This window comes from Phocoena sinus, chromosome 19 (assembly GCF_008692025.1).
Source record: "Phocoena sinus isolate mPhoSin1 chromosome 19, mPhoSin1.pri, whole genome shotgun sequence".
In the NCBI taxonomy this organism is placed as follows: Eukaryota; Metazoa; Chordata; class Mammalia; order Artiodactyla; family Phocoenidae; genus Phocoena; species Phocoena sinus.
The window spans coordinates 14,717,968-14,738,494 of NC_045781.1; the positions used below are offsets into that span (position 1 = coordinate 14,717,968).

The 20,527-nt window shown below is 37.8% G+C and overlaps 1 protein-coding gene across 3 annotated transcripts in view; it reads right to left on the bottom strand.

Moving 5' to 3' along the window:
- Nucleotides 1–20,527, bottom strand: part of ZFP14 (ZFP14 zinc finger protein) — a 35,488-nt gene that overhangs the window by 7,625 nt on the left and 7,336 nt on the right. Inside the window, exons 2-4 of one of the 3 annotated variants that reach the window (XM_032614538.1) lie at nucleotides 20,407–20,499; nucleotides 18,865–18,991; nucleotides 17,628–17,726 (exon numbers count right to left, since the gene is read on the bottom strand). In XM_032614538.1, coding sequence (XP_032470429.1) covers nucleotides 17,628–17,726; nucleotides 18,865–18,991; nucleotides 20,407–20,499 — 319 coding nt within the window. The remainder of the gene's footprint in view (nucleotides 1–17,627; nucleotides 17,727–18,864; nucleotides 18,992–20,406; nucleotides 20,500–20,527) is intronic. The other 2 variants (XM_032614539.1, XM_032614540.1) reach the window with 2 other exon arrangements.

The window sequence follows — 20,527 nt, forward strand, 5'->3', positions numbered from 1 at the left end:
TCTTCGTTGCAGTGCGCAGGCTTCTCATTGAGGTGGCTTCTCTTGTTGTGGAGCATGGGCTCTAGGTGCTCAGGCTTCAGGAGTTGTGGCATGCAGGCATCAGTAGTTGTGGCACGTGGGCTCAGTAGTTGTGGCTTGTGGGCTCTAGAGTGCAGGCTCAGTAGTTGTGGCACATGGGTCTAGCTGCTCCGCAGCATGTGAGATCTTCCCATACCAGGGCTCAAACCGGTGTCCCCTGCACTAGCAGGTAGACTTGTGACCACTGCACCACCAGGGAGGCCCTGCCTCTAATCTTTTATACTGTACTACAATGACTTGCTTATCTCCACCAGAGTTCATACGATTACTACATCAGTGCTACATTTACTCAAACACTTGCTCCTCCATATCTTCCCTAGGTGCTCCTCTCCAATCCTACATAGCCGCAGCAACTTTCGTACTTCCCAGAGAATGATCTCAAATATTTTTCAATCATGCTAATATTGACAGGCTTATGAAATCCTGAGCAAAAAGGCATGTGTAGATATTGAGTACAGAAGAATGGCTGTCAACTATAGAATGGGATTTGGTATCACCTGAGTACAAGAGAGTACAAATAAAGGCTATGTTAGATGTGGGCTTGAAGACAGTGACCCAGATGGGGGACTTGAGTGAAGAATATCTAAATGCAAATGAAGTAAGAAAAGAGATGGGAGAAGATGGGATAGGAGAGATAGGAAAGTATTTTTCTGCGACTACCGTATAAATGTATAAAACTGTTGAAATGACTCAAATCATTGCTTGATCACTGAAACAAAATGAGAAATAAAATCATAAAACCAAGAGACATCTTCACTTCAAAAATTTAAAACTATTTACTAAATTTTAAAAAATTGAAGAATTTCTAGAATACTGAAAACACCACATTATCAAGAATCTATGAAAAAAAAAGAATCTACGAAATACAGCTACAGATCTTAGAAAAAAATTCATCAATACATTTAAATAGAGCAATAGAAATGAAAGAAAAAAGTATATGAGTATCCCACTCAAAACTTAAGAAAATAACAACAAAATATACTGAGGAACCCAGGAGAAAATAAATTAAAATAAATGCAGAATTCCATTAATTAGATAACAGAAAAATAATGAAATTAATATGCAAGTGAAAAACCCAGGTTGTTTGAAAAAAATTAAATGAAATATATTAACCATCTGCTAAGATAATAAGAAAAAACAGGAGGGACTTCCTTGGTGGCACAGCAGTTAAGAATCTGCCTGCCAATGCAGGGGACACAGGTTCAATTCCTGATCCAGGAAGATCCCACATGCCATGGAGCGACTAAACCCGTGCACCACAACTACTGAGCCTGCGCCCTGGAGCCCGTGAGCCACAACTACTGAGCCTGCGTTCCTAGAATTCGTGCTCTGCAACAAGAGAAGCCACCGCAATGAGAAGCACATGCACCGCAACGAAGAGCAGCCCCCACTCGCCACAACTAGAGAAAGCCCGTGCACAGCTACAAAGACCCAACACAGCCAAAAATAATAAATTAAAAATATATGTTTTTTAAGAAAAAAAAAAGGAAAGCATTCAAACAAAATAAAAAACAGCAACTAGGTATCAGAGCACATCTTGCAAGCAGAAACACTGACTACCTTTGTTCTGGACTATAATTTTGAGAATGTTTGTGTAACAAATACCCTTGGAAGGTAGAGATACTCTCTCTCTCTAAATCAACCTACAGGTTTGCTAACTGTTCAATATAATAAAGGTAGTATCTCCCTCAAAGCAAAGGTCATGCATGTGTATTACCCATTATGAAAGATTTGGGTTCTCTAAACTCCGGGTCCTCTCCCATAATGCAGCTCACTGAATGCTCACGTATCTACCTGGACCATCCGCATCACCCCCATGGAACTTGTGGGCAAAGAGGAACAAGGCAAATATGTTGATGTTCATGCTGCTTGTTGTGCTTTGAGCAATAAAATCCTCTGCCTTTGGATTAGGAGTCTTGTGTCTTCTGCCAGCATCCATGACACTGCTGTCGGCTACTTGTTAGCTTGCAAGTAGGGTAAAATTTCAGACCCTTTACACTTCTTGACACTAACAAATTATTAATAAAACAGAATATTTTGAAAATCGTAAGGAACTACTATGGCAATAAAGGGTAATTTTCTAAGAAAATATAGAGAAAGTAGTCAAAGACCTTCTCCAAAAACTATCTTGAAGATTATCAAAACTTTAGAAAGCATGTAGCCCAATATTTAAAGTAGCCCAGCATGTTAAAAATAAGAAAATAATTCCAAGTTATTTTTTTTTCCAAGTTATTTTTTAAAGTTTATTTTATTTTTGGCTGTGTTTGGTCTTCGTTGTTGCACGTGGGCTTTCTCTAGCTGCAGCGAGCAGGGGCTATTCTTGGTTGCGGTGTGCAGGCTTCTCATTGCTCTTGTTGCAGAGCATGGGCTCTAGGCACTTAGGCTTCAGTAGTTGTGGCACGCAGGCTTAGTAGTTGTGGCGCATGGGCTTAGTTGCTCCATGGCATGTGGGATCTTCCTGGACCAGGGATCGAACCCATGTCCCCTGCATAGGCAAGTGGATTCTTAACCACTGCGCCACCAGGGAAGCCCCCCAAACTATTTTTAAGTGAGTTTAAAAATGAAATCTAAACCTAGTAAAGGAAAGCTATATGCCAATATCACTTATAAAAATTCATGCCAAAACTCATAGCACACTAAAAGAAAATATATCATAACTAATCGTGGCTTACCCTGAGAACGGAAGGGCAGTTCAACATTAGTAAATCTTCTAAAAAATTTATAATATTAATTATTCATTTTTAAAATTTATTTTTATTTTATTTTATTTTTTTGGCCACACGGCATGTGGAATCTTAGTTACCTGACCAGGGATTGAACCCATGCCCCCTGCATTGGAAGCATGGAGTCTTAACCACTGGACTGCCAAGGAAATCCCTATAATATTAATTATTCTAAGGATTAAAATTATACACTTATTTCTAAAGACACTGGAAAGCCATCTGACATTAACTCAGCACTCATTATTTATAAAAAAAGCACTCAAAGTAATAGGAATATACAGTTACTTCCTTAACATGATAAAAAATGTATTTCTTAGCCCAAAAGCTAGATTTAACTTAGTGAACAAACACTGGGAGCATGAGGAGACTTAGGAACTGTTCTAAAAATTGATTGTGGTGGTAGTTACATAACTATATACGTTTATTAAAATGCCTAAAACTGGATACTAAAAAGAGTGAATTTTAATGTATGTCAATTATATATTCATCAATAAACTGAATTTTTTAAAGTATAAAAATGTAAACACAAAAAAGATGTAGATTCCCACTAACTTATAAAAATAATGCAATCCTCAGGGAGTATGTGGAAATTTTCTGTACCTTCCATTCAATTTTTCTGTGAATGGAGACTATGAATGAAGTCTATTTTTTAAAAAATGAATGTAAAGTGTCTTGTCCCTCTAACTCACCTATATTCTACTTCTTTTTATTCTGAAATATTTAATTATGAACTCTAAAAGTTATTTTTCTTTTTGCCCAAACTCTGTTCCAAAAATTAATTTGTAATGGCTTTCTTTAGTCACCAGATTATCACCTAGAATGGAAAAAACCTGTAGGTCAGAGATATAAGTGGCCTAATGCAATGCAATAATGCTACACTGATTCGAATTAAGGATCAACACTACACTTTAAATCCATTTGTGTAAATGGTTTTTAAGTATATGTTTTATTATTTTTAAAACATTTTTAATTAATTAATTTATTTTTGCCTGCATTGGGTCTTCATTGCTGTGAGCTGGCTTTCTCTAGTTGCAGTAAGTGGGGGGTACTCTTTGTTGTGCTGCGTGGGCTCCTCATTACGGTGGCTTCTCTTGTTGTGGACCATGGGCTCTAGGCATGTTGGCTTCAGAAGTTGTGGCATGTGGGCTCAGTAGTTGTGGCACACGGTCTTAGTTGCTCCGTGGCATGTGGGATCTTCCCAGACCAGGGCTCGAATCCATGTCCCCTGCATTGGCAGATGAATTCTAAACCACTGAGCCATCAGGGAAGCCCTTAAGTATATGTTTTAAAAGGGTTAGCGAAATATTTTTGTTTGGGGTTTTCTACACAAATATATAGCTATCACTGAAAAACTGGGGTAGCTGACACCCTAAATCCAGGTAAACCTCCACGAGATTACACTACGCAGTCCCTATTTCTTAGGGTAACACAAGCAGACCCCAAAACATGGAAAGTCTGGAGGATGTCTCAGCAGGGCAACCAAAGAGATCAGGATATGACTCCACCTGAGCTGCAAAATTCTGAGACCTCCTGGACGAAGTGCTGCTCTGCTTTGGAGAAAGCAGCTTTCAGAGAAATCAGCACCATGTGGCTCCTTCCTGAGAGATCCCAAAAGCATAAGAGGGGTGGCCGTAAGGTGGCTTGCAGTTTTAACTGATACTCTGTGATTCTGAATCCCAGTGGAAAATTCTACTCAACAAGCGGAAGAAGAAAATAATTTATTCTCTTCTAGAACTAGAAAGTTAGTCTTTTAACAGAATAATATGCCAGTCAAATGATTTATTTCTTTCTTATAATGCTCCTTAGAAAAGCAATCTTGCTGTAAGATCCAACAGATGCATTTTATGCAAACAGAGAGGTAGAATAAAATTAACACAATCCAAATTAAAAATACGAATGAATTTATTTTTTCCTAGAATTAGACATGTTACTTCAAGAATCTATATGGAGAAATAACCAAGAATTTTTTAAAAACTGGAAAAGAAGACTAATAAGAAGGGAATACTCCAAAGGTTAGTAGAGGTACACTAAAAAGCTCCAGTAATCATACAGGGACTTCCCTGGTGGTCCAGTGGTGAACAATCCACCTTCCAATGCAGGGGACGCAGGTTTGATCCCTGGTCAGAGAACTAAGATTCCACATGCCACGGGACAACTAAGCCTGTGCACGACAACTACTGAGCTCGCGCGCCTCAACTAGAGAGGCTGTGTGTCACTAACTACAGAGCCCACGTGCCCTGGAGCCTGTACACCACAACTAGAGAGAAGCCCAAGTGACACAACAAAGAGCCTGTGTGCCACAATGAAAAGATCCTGCAAGCCTTAACGAAGATCCTGTGTGCCTGCAACTAACACCTGAAGCAATCAAAATAAATTACAATACATACTTTAAAAAAAATAAAAAATAACAAAAATAATATTGACATTGATGACAAAAAACTGCATTAAAACATTAAAAAATTTTCAGGTTAAACATATTGTTGAGAAGCAAGAAGAACTACAATCCTGCAGCCTGTGGAACAAAACCCACATTCACAGAAAGATAGACAAAATGAAAAGGCAAAGGGCTATGTACCAGATGAAGGAACAAGATAAAACACCAGAAAAACAACTAAATGAAGTGGAGATAGGCAACCTTCCAGAAAAAGAATTCAGAATAATGATAGTGAAGATGATGCAGGAACTTGGAAAAAGAATGGAGGCAAAGATCGAGAAGATACAAGAAATGTTTAACAAAGATTTAGAAGAATTAAAGAACAAACAAACAGAGATGAACAATACAATAATTGAAATGAAAGATACACTAGAAGGAATCAATAGCAGAATAACTGAAGCAGAAGAACGGATAAGTGACCTGGAAGACAGAATGGAAGAATTCACTGCTGTGGAACAGAATAAAGAAAAAAGAATGAAAAGAAATGAAGACAGCCTAAGAGACCTTGGGGACACCATTAAATGCAACAACATTCGCATTATAGGGGTCCCAGAAGGAGAAGAGAGAGAGAAAGGACCCAAGAAAATATTTGAAGAGATTATAGTCAAAAACTTCCCTAACATGGGAAAGTAAATAGCCACCCAATTCCAGGAAGTGCAGAGAGTCCCATACAGGATAAACCCAAGGAGAAATACGCCGAGACACATAGTAATCAAATTGGCAAAAATTAAAGACAAAGAAAACTTATTGAAAGCAGCAAGGGAAAAATAACAAATAACATACAAGGGAACTCCCATAAGGTTAACAGCTGATTTCTCAGCAGAAACTCTACAAGCCAGAAGGGAGTGGCATGATACACTTAAAGTGATGAAACCTACAACCAAGATTACTCTACCCAGCAATGATCTCATTCAGATTCGGTGGAGAAATCAAAAGTTTTACAGACAAGCAAAAGCTAAGAGAATTCAGCACCACCAAACCAGCTCTACAACAAATGCTAAAGGAACTTCTCTAAGTGGGAAACACAAGAGAAGAAAAGGACCTACAAAAACAAACCCAAAACAATTAAGAAAATGGTCATAGGTACATATCGATAATTACCTTAAACGTGAATGGATTAAATGCTACAACCAAAAGACAGGCTTGCAGAACGGATACAAAAACAAGACTCATATATATGCTGTATACAAGCGACCCACTTCAGACCTACGGACACATAGAGACTGAAAGTGAAGGGATGGAAAAAGATATTCCATACAAATGGAAATCAAAAGAAAGCTAGGGTAACAATACTCGTAACAGATAAAATAGACTTTAAAATAAAGAATGTTACAAGAGACAAGGAAGGACACTACATAATGATCAAGGGATCAATCCAATAAGAAGATATAACAATTATTAATATATATGCACCCAACACAGGAGCACCTCAATACATAAGGCAACTGCTAACAGCTATAAAAGAGGAAATCGACAGTAACACAATAATAGTGGGGGACTTTAACACCTCACTTACACCAATGGACAGATCATCCAAAATGAAAATAAATAAGGAAACAGAAGCTTTAAATGACACAATAGACCAGATAGATTTAATTGATATTTATAAGACATTCCATCGAAAAACAGCAGATTATACTTTCTTCTAAAGTGTGCACGGAACATTCTCCAGGATAGATCACGTCATGGGTCACAAATCAAGCCTCAGTAAATTTAAGAAAATTGAAATCATATCAAGCAACCTTTCTAACCATAACGCTATGCAATTAGAAATCAATGACAGGGAAAATAACGTAAAAAACACAAACACATAGAGGCTAAACAATACGTTACTAAATAACCAGGAGATCACTGAAGAAATCAAAGAGGATATCAAAAAATACTTACAGACAAATGACAATGAAAACACGACGGTCCAAAACCTATGGGATGTGGCAAAAGCAGTTCTAAGAGGGAAGATTATAGTTATACAAGCCTACCTCAAGAAACAAGAAAAATCTCAAATAAACAATCTAACCTTACACTTAAAGGAACTAGAGAAGGAAGAACAAAACAACCCAAAGTTAGCAGAAGGAAAGAAATCATAAAGATCAGAGCAGAAATAAATGAAATAGAAACAAAGAAAACAGTAGCAAGGATCAATAAAACTAAAAGCTGGTTCTTTGAGAAGATAAACAAAATTGATAAACCATTAGCCAGACTCATCAAGAAAAAGAGGGAGAGGACTCAAATCAGTAAAATTAGAAATGAAAAAGGAGAAGTTACAATAGACACCACTGAAATACAAAGCATCTTAAGAGACTACTACAAGCAACTCTATGCCAATAAAATGGACAACCTGGAAGAAATGGACAAATTCTTAGAAAGGTAAAACCTTCCAAGACTGAACCAGGAAAAAGAAATACAAAAGAAATAGAAAATATGAACAGACCAATCACAAGTAATGAAATTGAAACTGTGATTAAAAATCTTCTAACAAACAAAAGTCCAGGACCAGATGGCTTCACAGGTGAATCCTATCAAACATTTAGAAAAGAGCTAACACCCATCCTTTTCAAACTCTTCCAAAAAATTGCAGCGGAAGGAACACTCCCAAACTCATTCTATGAGGCCACCATCACCCTGAAACCAAAGCCAGACAAAGATACTACAAAAAAAGGAAATTACAGACCAATATCACTGATGGACATAGATGCAAAAATCCTCAACAAAATACTAGCAAACAGAATCCAACAGCACATTAAAAGGACCATATGCCATGATCAAGTGGGATTTATCCCAGGGATGCAAGAATTCTTCAGTATATGCAAATCAATCAATGTGATACACCATATTAACAAATTGAAGAACGAAAACCATATGATCATCTCAACAGATGCAGAAAATGCTTTTGACAAAATTCAACACCCATTTATGATAAAAACTCTCCAGAAAGTGGGTATAGAGGGAACCTACCTCAACATAATAAAGGCCATATACGACAAACCCACAGCAAACCTCATTCTCCATGGGGAAAAACTGAAAGCATTTCCTCTAAGATCAGGAACAAGACAAAAATGTCCACTCTCACCACTATTATTCAACATAGTTTTGGAAGTCCTACCCACGGCAATCAGAGAAGAAAAAGAAATAAAAGGAATACAAATTGGAAAAGAAGAAGTAAAACTCTCACTCTTTGCAGATGACATGATACTATACATAGAGAATCCTAAAGATGCTACCAGAAAACTACTAGAGCTAATCAATGAATCTGGTAAAGTTGCAGGATACAAAATTAATGCACAGAAATCTCTTGCATTCCTATACACTAATGATGAAAAATCTGAAAGAGAAATGAAGGAAACAGTCCCATTTACCACTGCAACAAAAAGAATAAACTGCCTAGGAATAAACCTACTGAGGGAGACAAAAGACCTGCATGCAGAAAACTATAAGACACTGATGAAAGAAATTAAAGATGATACCAACAGATGGAGAGATATACCATGTTCTTGGATTGGAAGAATGAACATTGTGAAAATGACTATACTACCCAAAGCAATCTACAGATTCAAAGCAATCCCTAACAAATTACCAATGGCATTTTTGTGGAACTAGAACAAAAAAATCTTTAAATTTGCATGGAGACACAAAAGACCCTGAATAGCAAAAGCAGTCTTGAGGGAAAAAAACAGAGCTGGAGGAATCAGACTCCCTGACTTCAGACTATACTACAAAGCTAGAGTAATCAAAACAATATGGTACTAGCACAAAAACAGAAATACAGATCAATGGAACATGATAGAAAGCACAGAGATAAACTCACGCACCTATGGTCAACTAATCTATGACAAAGGAGGCAAAGATATACAAAGGAGACAAGGATATACAATGGAGAAAAGACAGTCTCTTCAATAAGTGGTGCTGGTAAAACTGGACAGGTACATTTAAAAGAATGAAATTAGAACACTCCCTAACACCATACACAAAAATAAACTCAAAATGGATTATAGACCTAAATCTAAGATCGGACACTATAAAACTCTTGGAGGAAAACACAGGAAGAACACTCACAACAAGATTTTTTTTGATCCACCTCCTAGAGTAATGGAAATAAATACAAAAATAAACAAATGGGACCTAATGAAACTTCAAAGCTTTTGCACAGCAAAGGAAACAATAAACAAGATGAAAAGACAACCCTCAAAATGGGAGAAGATATTTGCAAATGAATCAATGGACAAACGATTAATCTCCAAAATATATAAACAGCTCATGCAGCTCAACAATAAAAAAACAAACAACCCAATCCAAAACTCGGCAGAAGACCTAAATAGACATTTCTCCAAAGAAGACATACAGATGGCCAAGAGACACATGAAAAGCTGCTCAACATCACTAATTATTAGAGAAATGCAAATCAAAACTACAATGAGGTATCACCTCACACCAGTTGGAATGGGCATAGTCAGAAAATCTACATACAACAAATGCTGGAGAGGGTGTGGAGAAAGGGAACCCTCTTGCACTGTTGGTGGGAATGTAAATTGATACAGCCACTATGGAGAACAGTATGGAGGTTCTTTAAAAAACTAAAAATAGAATTACCATATGATCCAGCAATCCCACTACTGGGCATATACCCAGAGAAAACCATAATTCAAAAAGACATATGCACCCCAATGTTCATTGCAGCACTACATACAATAGCCAGGTCATGGAAGCAACCTAAATGCTCATCGACAGACAAATGGATAAAGAAGATGTGGTACATATATACAATGGAATATTACTCAGCCATAAAAAGGAACGAAATTGGGTCATCTGTTGAGACGTGGATGGATCTAGAGACTGTCATAGAGTGGAGTAAGTCAGAAACAGAAAATCAAATACCGCATATTAACACATATATGTGGAACCTAGAAAAATGGTACAGATGAACTGGTTTGAAGGGCAGAAATTGAGACAAATGTAGAGAACAAACGTATGGACACCAAGGGGGGAAGTGGCGGGGGGTGGTGGTGGTGGTGGTGTGATGAATTGGGAGATTGGGATTGACATGTATACACTGATGTGTATAAAATGGATGACTAATAAGAACCTACTGTTTAAAAAAAATAAAATAAAATTCAATAATTCAAAATAAAATGATAAAAAAACATTGTTGATAACAATATTATGTACTTGAATAAAGTAAATTAGAAGATATGTAAATTTCATTAGGACCCATCTGCCTTTCTTGAGGAATTCAGTAAAGAATAAATTAAGAAAAGAAAGAGAGATCTGGAAAGAAGGAAAATCAAAACTATGTCATAACAATTGGTATGAGTATTGAAACTTTTTAACTCTATGACTAATTTTAACAAAATGTGTTAATAATGTGAGGATTAGGGTTACAGAACATAATTTACATGTTATTTACTCTAAAATATAGAAATACTATAAGAAGAGGTGGGAAAGGAGACTTCTGTTTCTGACTATGACAGAGAAGCTAGTTTTAGACTAACCCACCCAAGACAACTGAAATGGTTAATTAAAATAATTGTTTGATGATACTAATGAACAACCAAAGCAGCCAGGACTGGACAGCCAACATCCTGGAGAGAAAGCAAACATGTTGAATTCAGCCAACACTCTGCATGGAATTTCCCCTGAGGTATTTGCTGACTCTCAAACTGAGCATCTATCAAGGCCATGAAATTAAGCAGAAAGTAACTTCTAAAAGGCTAAAGGTCCAAGTAGAGATTTTGGCAGTCTCAAAGTGCTAGGGAGACAGAAATTGGAGTCCAGATCCCTCTAAAGAGGAAGTTTCCTAATAATCATCCCAGACTTTCAGCTGAGACCCCAGAAGAGCTACAAACAGGCAGTAAACAGACTATTCTTAAGTGGATGAAGTTCATCAGCCCATGCTCTGTATGCCTACCAGAGGCAAATAAAATCATCTCTGAAGAAAGACAACATATTGTTCAGAAACTTTCAGAGCCTCTAAAAATTTTCAAACACAATGTCCAGAATTTGACTATAAATAATCAGGTATAAAAGACTGGAGAAAAATGACTAAAACACCAAGAGGTTAAGCAGACAACAGAAACAGGCCCAAGCTATTACAAAACTGTGATTAATATTCCAAAAACACAGGGGCTTCCCTGGTGGCACAGTGGCTAAGACTCCGCACTCCCAATGCAGGGGGCCTGGGTTCAATCCCCAGCCAGGGAACTAGATCCCACATGCATGCCACAACTAAGAGTTCACATGCCAAACTGAGGAGCCCGTGTGCCACAACTAATGAGCTGGTGAGCCACAACTAAGGAGCCCATGTGCCACAACTAAGGAGCTGGGGAGCCGCAAGTAAGGAGCCCTGGAGCTGCAACTAAGGAGCCTGCCTGCCGCAACTAAGGAGCCCACCTGCCGCAACTAAGGAGCCCACATGCTGCAACTAAGGAGCCCACAAGCCACAACTTAGGAGCCCACCTGCCGCAACTAAGGCCCCACACAACCAAATGAATATTTTTCAAAAATTCCAAGAAAACATATATAAGATGGAGAATTTAACCAGAAGTAGAATTCATTAAAAATATCCAAATAGAATTTTTATAACTTAAAATTACAATAAGTAAAATTAAAAATTTAACAGATAGCTTTATGGGAATTCCCTGGCAGTCCAGTGGTTAGGACTCCATGCTTTCACTACCAAGGGTACAGGTTCAATCCCCGGTTGGGGAACTAAGATCCTGCAAGCTGCACAGAGCAGCCAAAAAAAATAATAAATTAAAAAAAAAATCCCTTTGCCAGACCACAGAGCCTAAAGATTAAAAAATATATATATTTTAACAAATAGCTTTAACAGGGCTTCCCTGGTGGCGCAGTGGTTGAGAGCCCGCCTGCTGATGCAGGGGACACGGGTTCGTGCCCCGGTCCGGGAAGATCCCACATGCCGCGGAGCGGCTGGGCCCGTGAGCCATGGCCGCTGAGCCTGCGCATCCGGAGCCTGTGCTCCGCAATGGGAGAGGCCACAACAGTGAGAGGCCCGCATACCGCAAAAAAAAAAAAAGAAAAATACATGATTAATCCAAAAATAGGCAGGAGATGGAAAAAAGGAAGAAAGGACATGTTGAACAAACAGAAAAAACTAGGAAGACAGCAGATTTAAGCCCAAATATATAAGAAAATTACTTAAATGTAGATGGATAAAATATACCAATTAAAAGACAAAGATGCTCCTTATCTACATAGGGGGGAGGAGGCTGTGTGGGGAGTCCAATCTGGGTAAAGAGGACATCCACTTGTGGGGGCAGCCTTGTATAGGTTAGGGAGTACCAGTGAGAAGAGGAGAGGATCCAGACAGAGGAGCAGCCCAGTATCTTCTGGACAAACCCACCATGAACCTAATATCTGTCATCCCACCAGTACCATTCAAATCACTATCAGGGACTTCCCTGGTGGCACAGTGGTTAAGAATCCACCTGCCGATGCAGGGGACACGGGTTCGAGCCCTGGTCTGGGAAGATCCCACATGCCACGGAGCAACTAATCCCATGGGCCACAACTACTGAGCCTGCGCTCTAAAGCCTACGAGCCACATCTACTGAGCCCTCGTGCCACAACTACTGAAGCCCCCGTGCCTGGAGCCCATGCTCCACAACAGGAGAGGCCACTGCAATGAGAAGCCTGTGCACCGCAACAAGGAGTAGCCCCCACTCGCTGCAACTAGAGAAAGCCCACATGCAACAACAAAGACCCAATGCAGCCATAAATATAAATAAATTAATTAATTAAAAACCACTACCATATTCCACTGGGACAAATGAAATAGCCTCCTAATTGGTCTTCCTACTCTCCATCTTGCCCCCATTCGATCTATTCTCCATAGAGTGATAATTATAAAATAAATCAGCTCATGTCATTCCCCTGCTCAGAAACCTCCAATGCCTATCACACTTAAAAATCACATGCCAGGAGTTCCCTGGTGGCCTAGGGGTTAGGATTTCAGGCTTTCACTGCTGTGGCCCGGGTTCAATCCCTGGTTGGGGAACTGAGATCTGGCAAGCAGTGCAACAGGGCAAAAAATAAAAATAAAAGTCACATGCCTTCCCCTATGACATACAAACGTTTACAAGATTTAGCCCTTGCCTAACTTTCTGACTTCATCTTGTTACTCTACTTTTCACTTACCTTTTGAGTAATCATCCTGGTCTTCTTGCTGTTCCTCAAACATCAAAGCCTTTTTTCCTCCGACCCAAGACCTCTGCATTTACTGTTCCATTAGGACTGCTCTTGCTTCTTGCTTTAGATATTCATATGGTTTGAGCTCTTTTTTCATGTTTCCACTCGAATATCACCTCCTCAAAAAGCCCCAACAACCCTAAAACAAACCTGTTTACACCTGCCAATTTCTATCCCTCTTCTTCTCACTTTTCTTAGTAATAACACTTGTCAGTATATAATATTGTTTATTCATTTACTTGTTTAGTTAATGTCCTTTCTCCTATTAAAATGTAAACAGCAAGACTGCTGGAAACTACCACTCTTGTTCACGATTGTCCTACTGGTGTCTAGGACAGTGCTTGTTTCAGACTGGGCACACAAGTATTTGCCGAATAAATGAACGAACATATTTTTAGGCAAGCAAATATATATATATTAGTTAGACTGGAAAGAAACTGGATCCCATATAGATATTGCTATGGACCAAATTGTGTCCCTCCAAAATTATACATTTAAGCCCTGACACCCAATGTGACTGTATTTGGAGAAAGTGCTTTTAGGAGGTAATTAAGGTTAAGTGAAGTAATAAGGGTGGAGTCCTAATTCACAGGACTGGTGGGTAGAATAGGATAGGATAGGACTGGTGGTCTTACAGGAGGAAGAGAGAGATTGTGCTCTCTCTCTTCACCATGTGAGGACAGTGTGAGAACAGGGCCATCTGCAAGCCAGGAAGAGAGCCCTCATCAGGCCCCAAAATGCCAATCTCAGAGTTCTAGTGACCAGAATTAGGAGAAAATACATTTCTGTTGTCTAAGTCACTCAGTCCATGGTATTTTGTTATGGCAGCCTGAGCTGCCTAATACAGATTTAGATATAGATGAATTGTAGTCATTGATCAAGAAAAAAGAGTAGCTCCTCTCTTTGTCAAATCTTTTACCTATCACCCCCAACAGGACATTTTTATTTACTTTTTATTTTGAAATAACTGTAGATTCACAGGAGGTTGCAAAGAAATGTACAGGAAAGTCTCATGCAGGCTTCACCCAGCCCCTTTCAATGTTAACATCTTACAAACTATAGTACAATATTCAAACCAAGAAATTACCCTTGGTATAATCCATAGGGCTTACTTAGATTTCACCAGTTATACATGCCATCATGTATGTGTATGTATATAGTTCTATGCAATTTTATCACATGTATAGCCTTGCATAACCGCTACCACAATGAACATACTCAACTATATCATAACCACAAGACTCCCTTGTGTTATTCCTTTATAGCCCAACCATCTCCTCCCCTCCCTATGTTCCTAACCCCTGGCAACCACTAATCCATTTCCCATCTCTGTAATTTTATTATTTCATAAATATTAGACAATTAGTCATACAGTATATAACCTTCTGTGATTGGTTTTTCTCACTCAGCATAATTTCCTTGAGGTTCATCCAAGTCGTTGTGTGTATTAATGATGTATTCCTTTTTGTTGGTGAGTATTATTCCATGGTATGGATGTACCTTTTACCCATTTTTTAATTGGGTTGTTCATCATTATACTGTTGAGTTGTAGTGGAGGCTGGATACTGGTCCTTTGTTTTACTACCGTTTTCTCTCAGTCTCTGACTCACCTATTCATTTTTTTATTAGTATATTTTGATGAGACAAAGTTTTTAATTTGGATAAATTGTGACATCAATTTTTAATTTTTATGGTTATTGCTTTCTCCTAAGAAACCTTTGCCTACTACCAAGTCATTCCCCTATGTTTTCCTCTAAAAGCTTTATATTTCTTATATATAAAATGTATACTTAGTTCTTAAATTTTCATTTTATTTTTTATACTTAGCTTTTATATTTGGCTTTTAAGATTTTTTAATGTTTATTTTTTATATTTATGTTTAAAATACATCTCAAATTAATTTTGGAATGAGACAGAGTTCAAGATTTTTTTTCCAGCTATTCCAGCATCAGTTGTTGAAAAGACTTTCCTTTCTCCACTAGAATGCTTTGATGCCTTTGTCAATAAATAAATGACCCTTTAAGCGCATGTGAGGTTTACATCTAGGGTCTCTGTTCTGTTTGTTGATCCTTAGCCAACACCATAATGTCTTGATTATTAGAGTTTTATAATATATCTTGAAGTATCTTGAAGTCATGTAGTCTAAGTTCTATAATATGCTCTTCCTTTTTCAAGATTGTTTTAGACATGCTAAGTCCACTGCTTTTCCATATAAATTTTAGAATCAGCTTGTTTATGTCTACAACAAAAGTTCCTAGGATTATGACTGGAATTGTGTTGAATCTATACAATAGACATTTTTACAATACCGAGTCCCCATCCCCAAAATGGTATCTTTCTATTCACTAGGTCTTCTTTTATTTCTCTTAGCAATGTTCCATCATTTTTATTATAGAGGTTTTACACATTTTGTCAAATTTATTCCTTAGTATTTTGTTTTTTTGACACTACTGTAAATTGACTTAATTGACTTTAATTTTTCTTAATTGACTTTAATTTTCTAATTTTTTTCACTCTTAGTTTATAATAACACAATTGATTTTTGTAGCTCAACCTTGTATCCTGTGATCTTACTGTGATCTTCAAGTATTGCTTTGAGTAGCTGTTATTTTGATTCCTTATAATTTTCTAAGTATATAATTATGCCATCTCCAAATAGTTTTACTTCTTCCTTTCTGATCTTTACAATATCTCTTATCTCTTTTTCTTGCCTTATTGCAATGCTAGAACCTTCAATACAATGTTAAGTAGAATTGGGGAGACTGGGCATCCTTGCCTTGCTCACAATCTTGGGGGAAACTCTTCAATCAAGTATGATGAAGTTTATGATGTAGTATTTTTTCAGCAGATGTCCCTTATCAGATTGAGGAAGCTCCCCTCAGTTTCTAGTTTCCTGAGAATTTTTATTATGAATGGATGTTGAATTTTGTCATATGCTATTTTTACATCTATGGAGATGATCACATGGTTTCTCACATTTCTGTTAATATGTTAAATTACACTGATTAATTTTTTAATGTTAAACCAAGATAGGGTTTTCCTGGGATAAACCCTACTTGGTCATCATTTTTATATATTGCTGGATTTAATTTCCTGATATTTTTTAAGCATTTTACATCTACATTCACAAAGGATAGAAATTACCAAAGGGAAAAAAATTATAGACTTATATCCTTCATGAACTTAGTAAAAGAGTTATAGTAGTCTCATAAAATGAATTGGAAGGAGTTCTTTCTTTTTCTGAAGGAATTTGTGTAATACTGTAATATTTCTTCCTTAAATATTTAATAGAATTCACCAGTGAAACCATCTGAGCCTAGCATTTTCTTTCTGGAAAGACTTCTGATAATGGATTCAATTATTTTAGCAAATATGAAGTTATTCATATTTTCTTTTTTCTCTTGTGTCAGGTCTGGTAAGCTATATTTTTCAAGGAATTTTTCCATTTCATTGAAGTTGTCAAATTTACTGACATAAAGTTATTCATGGTATTCTCTTTTTTTTTTTTTTGCGGTACGCGGGCCTCTCACTGTTGTGGCCTCTCCCATTGCAGAGCACAGGGTCCAGATGTGCAGGCTCAGCGGCCATGGCTCACAGGCGCAGCAGCTCCGCGGCATGTGGGATCTTCCAGGACCGGGGCACGAACCTGTGTCCCCTGCATCGGCAGGCAGACTCTCAACCACTGTGCCACCAGGGCAGCCTCTCTTATTTTTTTAATGGTTGTAAAAATGTGAAGTGAAAACCTCTCTTTCATTCCTGGTGTTAGTAATTTATATTGTCTCTCTTTCTTTCTTGATTAGTCAAGTTGGTGTTTATCAATTTTGTTGATCTTTTCAAGAAATCAACTCTAAGCTTTATTAATTTTCACTTTTTTTCTTTTTCTATTTTGTTGATTTTAACTCATATTTATTATCATTTTTTTCCTTCTACTGAGAACAGTTTCTCTCTTTCAAGTGGGAGAGAAACATGAGACAAGAAACAGAGAGTTGTAATCAAGGCCAGTAGGAAGTTCCTTTGCTAGCCCAAAGGTTAAAGATTTTAATTTGCTTCCTAGGTCTCAGGTCTTTTCTCCACAGGCTATGGGCTTTTGAAGAGAGATGTGTAACATCTCGAGGGTATGTCTCTACCCTAACATACTTGGCTATTACCTACAGTAATGACTTCCCCATGCCTGCTAAGCCCTCACTCACCAGGGTGATGTCTTCTTGTCCCTTCCCTTACAACCATCCAGGGCTCCTTCCCTTCATCCAATAAGGTAATCACATCTGGTTTAGAAATGGAAGGTCCTGCTTAAAAGATAATGTGACATGAAATTATAAGCCCCAAAGACCTTAGGTTCAGATTTGGTTAAATTTATAATAAACGATAGATCAAAATGGTACTTTATAAAGCCTAAGAGCAAAGAAATGCTAGGGAGTTGAAGAACACTCATACTAGGGTAACCTCAGGACCACAAGGAATAGACACCAGATGGGTAAGAAGAGGCCTTAAAACAATTTAAACTCATACCTCATACAAGCTCTGTTGAGAGGCAGTCTTTTGTAATAGTTGAAAACACAGAATATGGATCCAGACTGCATGGGTTCATATCCTGCCTTTGTTGCTATGTTACCTCTGCAAATTATTAACATTTTGTGCCTAAATTTTCTCATCTGAAATAAGGATAATAATAGCATATTTCTCATAGAGTTTTTGCGAGGATTAATTAATAACGTACAATGCTCAGAATAGTATGTAAGTATATGCAGTTATATGTATATATACACATAATATGTGTGTATACTAGCTATTGACTTTTATTGTTATCAATTTGCTGAGAGAATAAGAAGCTTCCTCAGACATCCTCAGATTCTTACTAAGATATTCATTTAATGTTGAATGCAAAGTTCTTAGACTTTTTTTTTTTTTTTCAAAGTTCTTAGACTTTAACTTTCTACCACAAAGCAAGTAGAACTGAATATGTCTGTTATAGGAAACAGAATGCACTTACTTGAGTTTTAGATGAACTTTGTGGATCCACCTCATACTATGTAAGTTCTACAGGCTCCTCTGATTTTTAAAGAGACTCAGAATCCCTGAGTCTAGGTATTCTCTTTGCAGGTGGATTATAAAGGAGGGTTAAGCATCTACATCAATTCCGAGCCTGGTTTCTTGGAGAATGCGTCTGTCGTAAAAAACCCAGAATTCAAACCCAGCCCCTTGAATACTAAGGAAACATGGAAACAACAGAGCCTGAAGAAAGTCTGATGGACCTAGCCTGCTGAACCTGAGAGTGATGAAGTGTTAAAAGGAGGGGCCTACTTCCAACCTAACAAAGCTTGGACCATTCCTTTGGAACAGAGAGAAAAATTTTATCTAGTTTCTCAAAACATAGTCCCGATATTGATAGAAGAGAAAGCCAGTATAATTGGGGATAAATAGCCTTACCTAGTGAGATGAAGTTGCTATAATTCTCCCACATGACATCCCTATATAAGTCCCTCTGAGCTGAGTCCAGGAATTCCCATTCTTCCTGTGAGAAGTCTATGGCCACATCTCTGAATGTCACTGAACCCTGAAAAAATAAAACTCATGGATAACTTGTGAAAATAAATGAAATATTTTTTAAATGGAAAGAGAGATCAATGATTGCATTGCAGAGAGGGAGGGAGCACACAGCAAGCAAATTTATGACATGTGTAAGGACAGTAAGAAAATTAGTATCACTGAAGCATAGTGCTACATGTCCTGAACAGTCCTGTGAGTGCAGATGAGATTAAATTTTTACCCAAAAATACCTGGAAAGGAATAAAATAACCAAAAGAAGTTCCAGTTAAATGAAACTGTGCACACAAACCCTCTGCAAGCTGTATCTCCACCACAAATTCTTAAGAAATATGAGGTCTTCTACCTTCTTTCCCCTTTACTGATCATGAAAAAACATTGATAAAAATGAAATGTACTATGAAATCTCTAAGAAAATAGACTCAAGTTCACCATAAAGTCACATTTTATTATAAGCATCTTCCCTGTTATGACCAATTCTTTAGTAAATTTTAGAAAATTTGCTACATGGCAGTCCACATTTCAAATGTATTAAATCCAATCTTTTTTTCCTCTCTCTTTAGATGTCTGGATTCAATACAGTCTCAAAAATCTTCCTCAACTCTCACATTCTACTTTATGTATTACTTATGCATGTGGATGATTTTCTTACTATTTATCATCCATCATCCCTCACTGAACATCTTTCCTCATTCCTGAGTTAGAGGATACCGAATGGTAAAGGTATCACCCTGGACCAGTGGTTTTCAATGAGGAGTGATTTTACTTCCCAGAAGACATCTGGCCATGTCTGGAGACAATTTTGATAGGCACAACTAGGGTGAAGGGGTGTGAGTGTTAGAAGTGTCTAACTGGTAGAGGCCAGGGATACTGTTAAACACCCTACAATGCAGAGGACAATCCCCCACAATAAAATATTCTCTGGCTCAAAATATTAATACAGTTGAAACTTGAACAACACAGATTTGAACTGCATGGTACCAGTTATACGTATATTTTTTTCAATAGTAAACACTACAGTATTATGCAATTCTCGGTTGGTTGAATCTGTGGATGCAGAACTGCATATAATGAGGAATTCCAGATATGGAGGAATGGCATATACAGAGGGCCAGATTTTCAACTGCACAAAGGATCAGCGTCCCTAATCCCTGCGTTGTTCAAAGGTCAAGTGTAGTTCCAAGGTTGAGAAACCCTGCTCTAAACCAGCGCATCCTGTAAAACTACACGATGGACTCTGCTCCTAGTATCCTTCTCTCAGTGGAGAGACGCATTCTTCCTCTCTGTTTGCAGTTCTGTTCCAATCACCTCCTACTCACCCCATTGCTGAAGGAGGGATCCCTCACCCTAAATGGTATGAGATGACTGAATATCCGACACCTGACAGATGAGACTGACAGCAGGTTATTAGTCACATATACTCACAGCCCGGCAGAGGAAGACACCACACGTCATGCAGGGCCACACAGGGGTTGCACTCAGGAATAGGGTGAAAATGCAGGATCTGTGGGAGGCAGGCTTTATAGTAAAAAGAGGATGAGGGGTC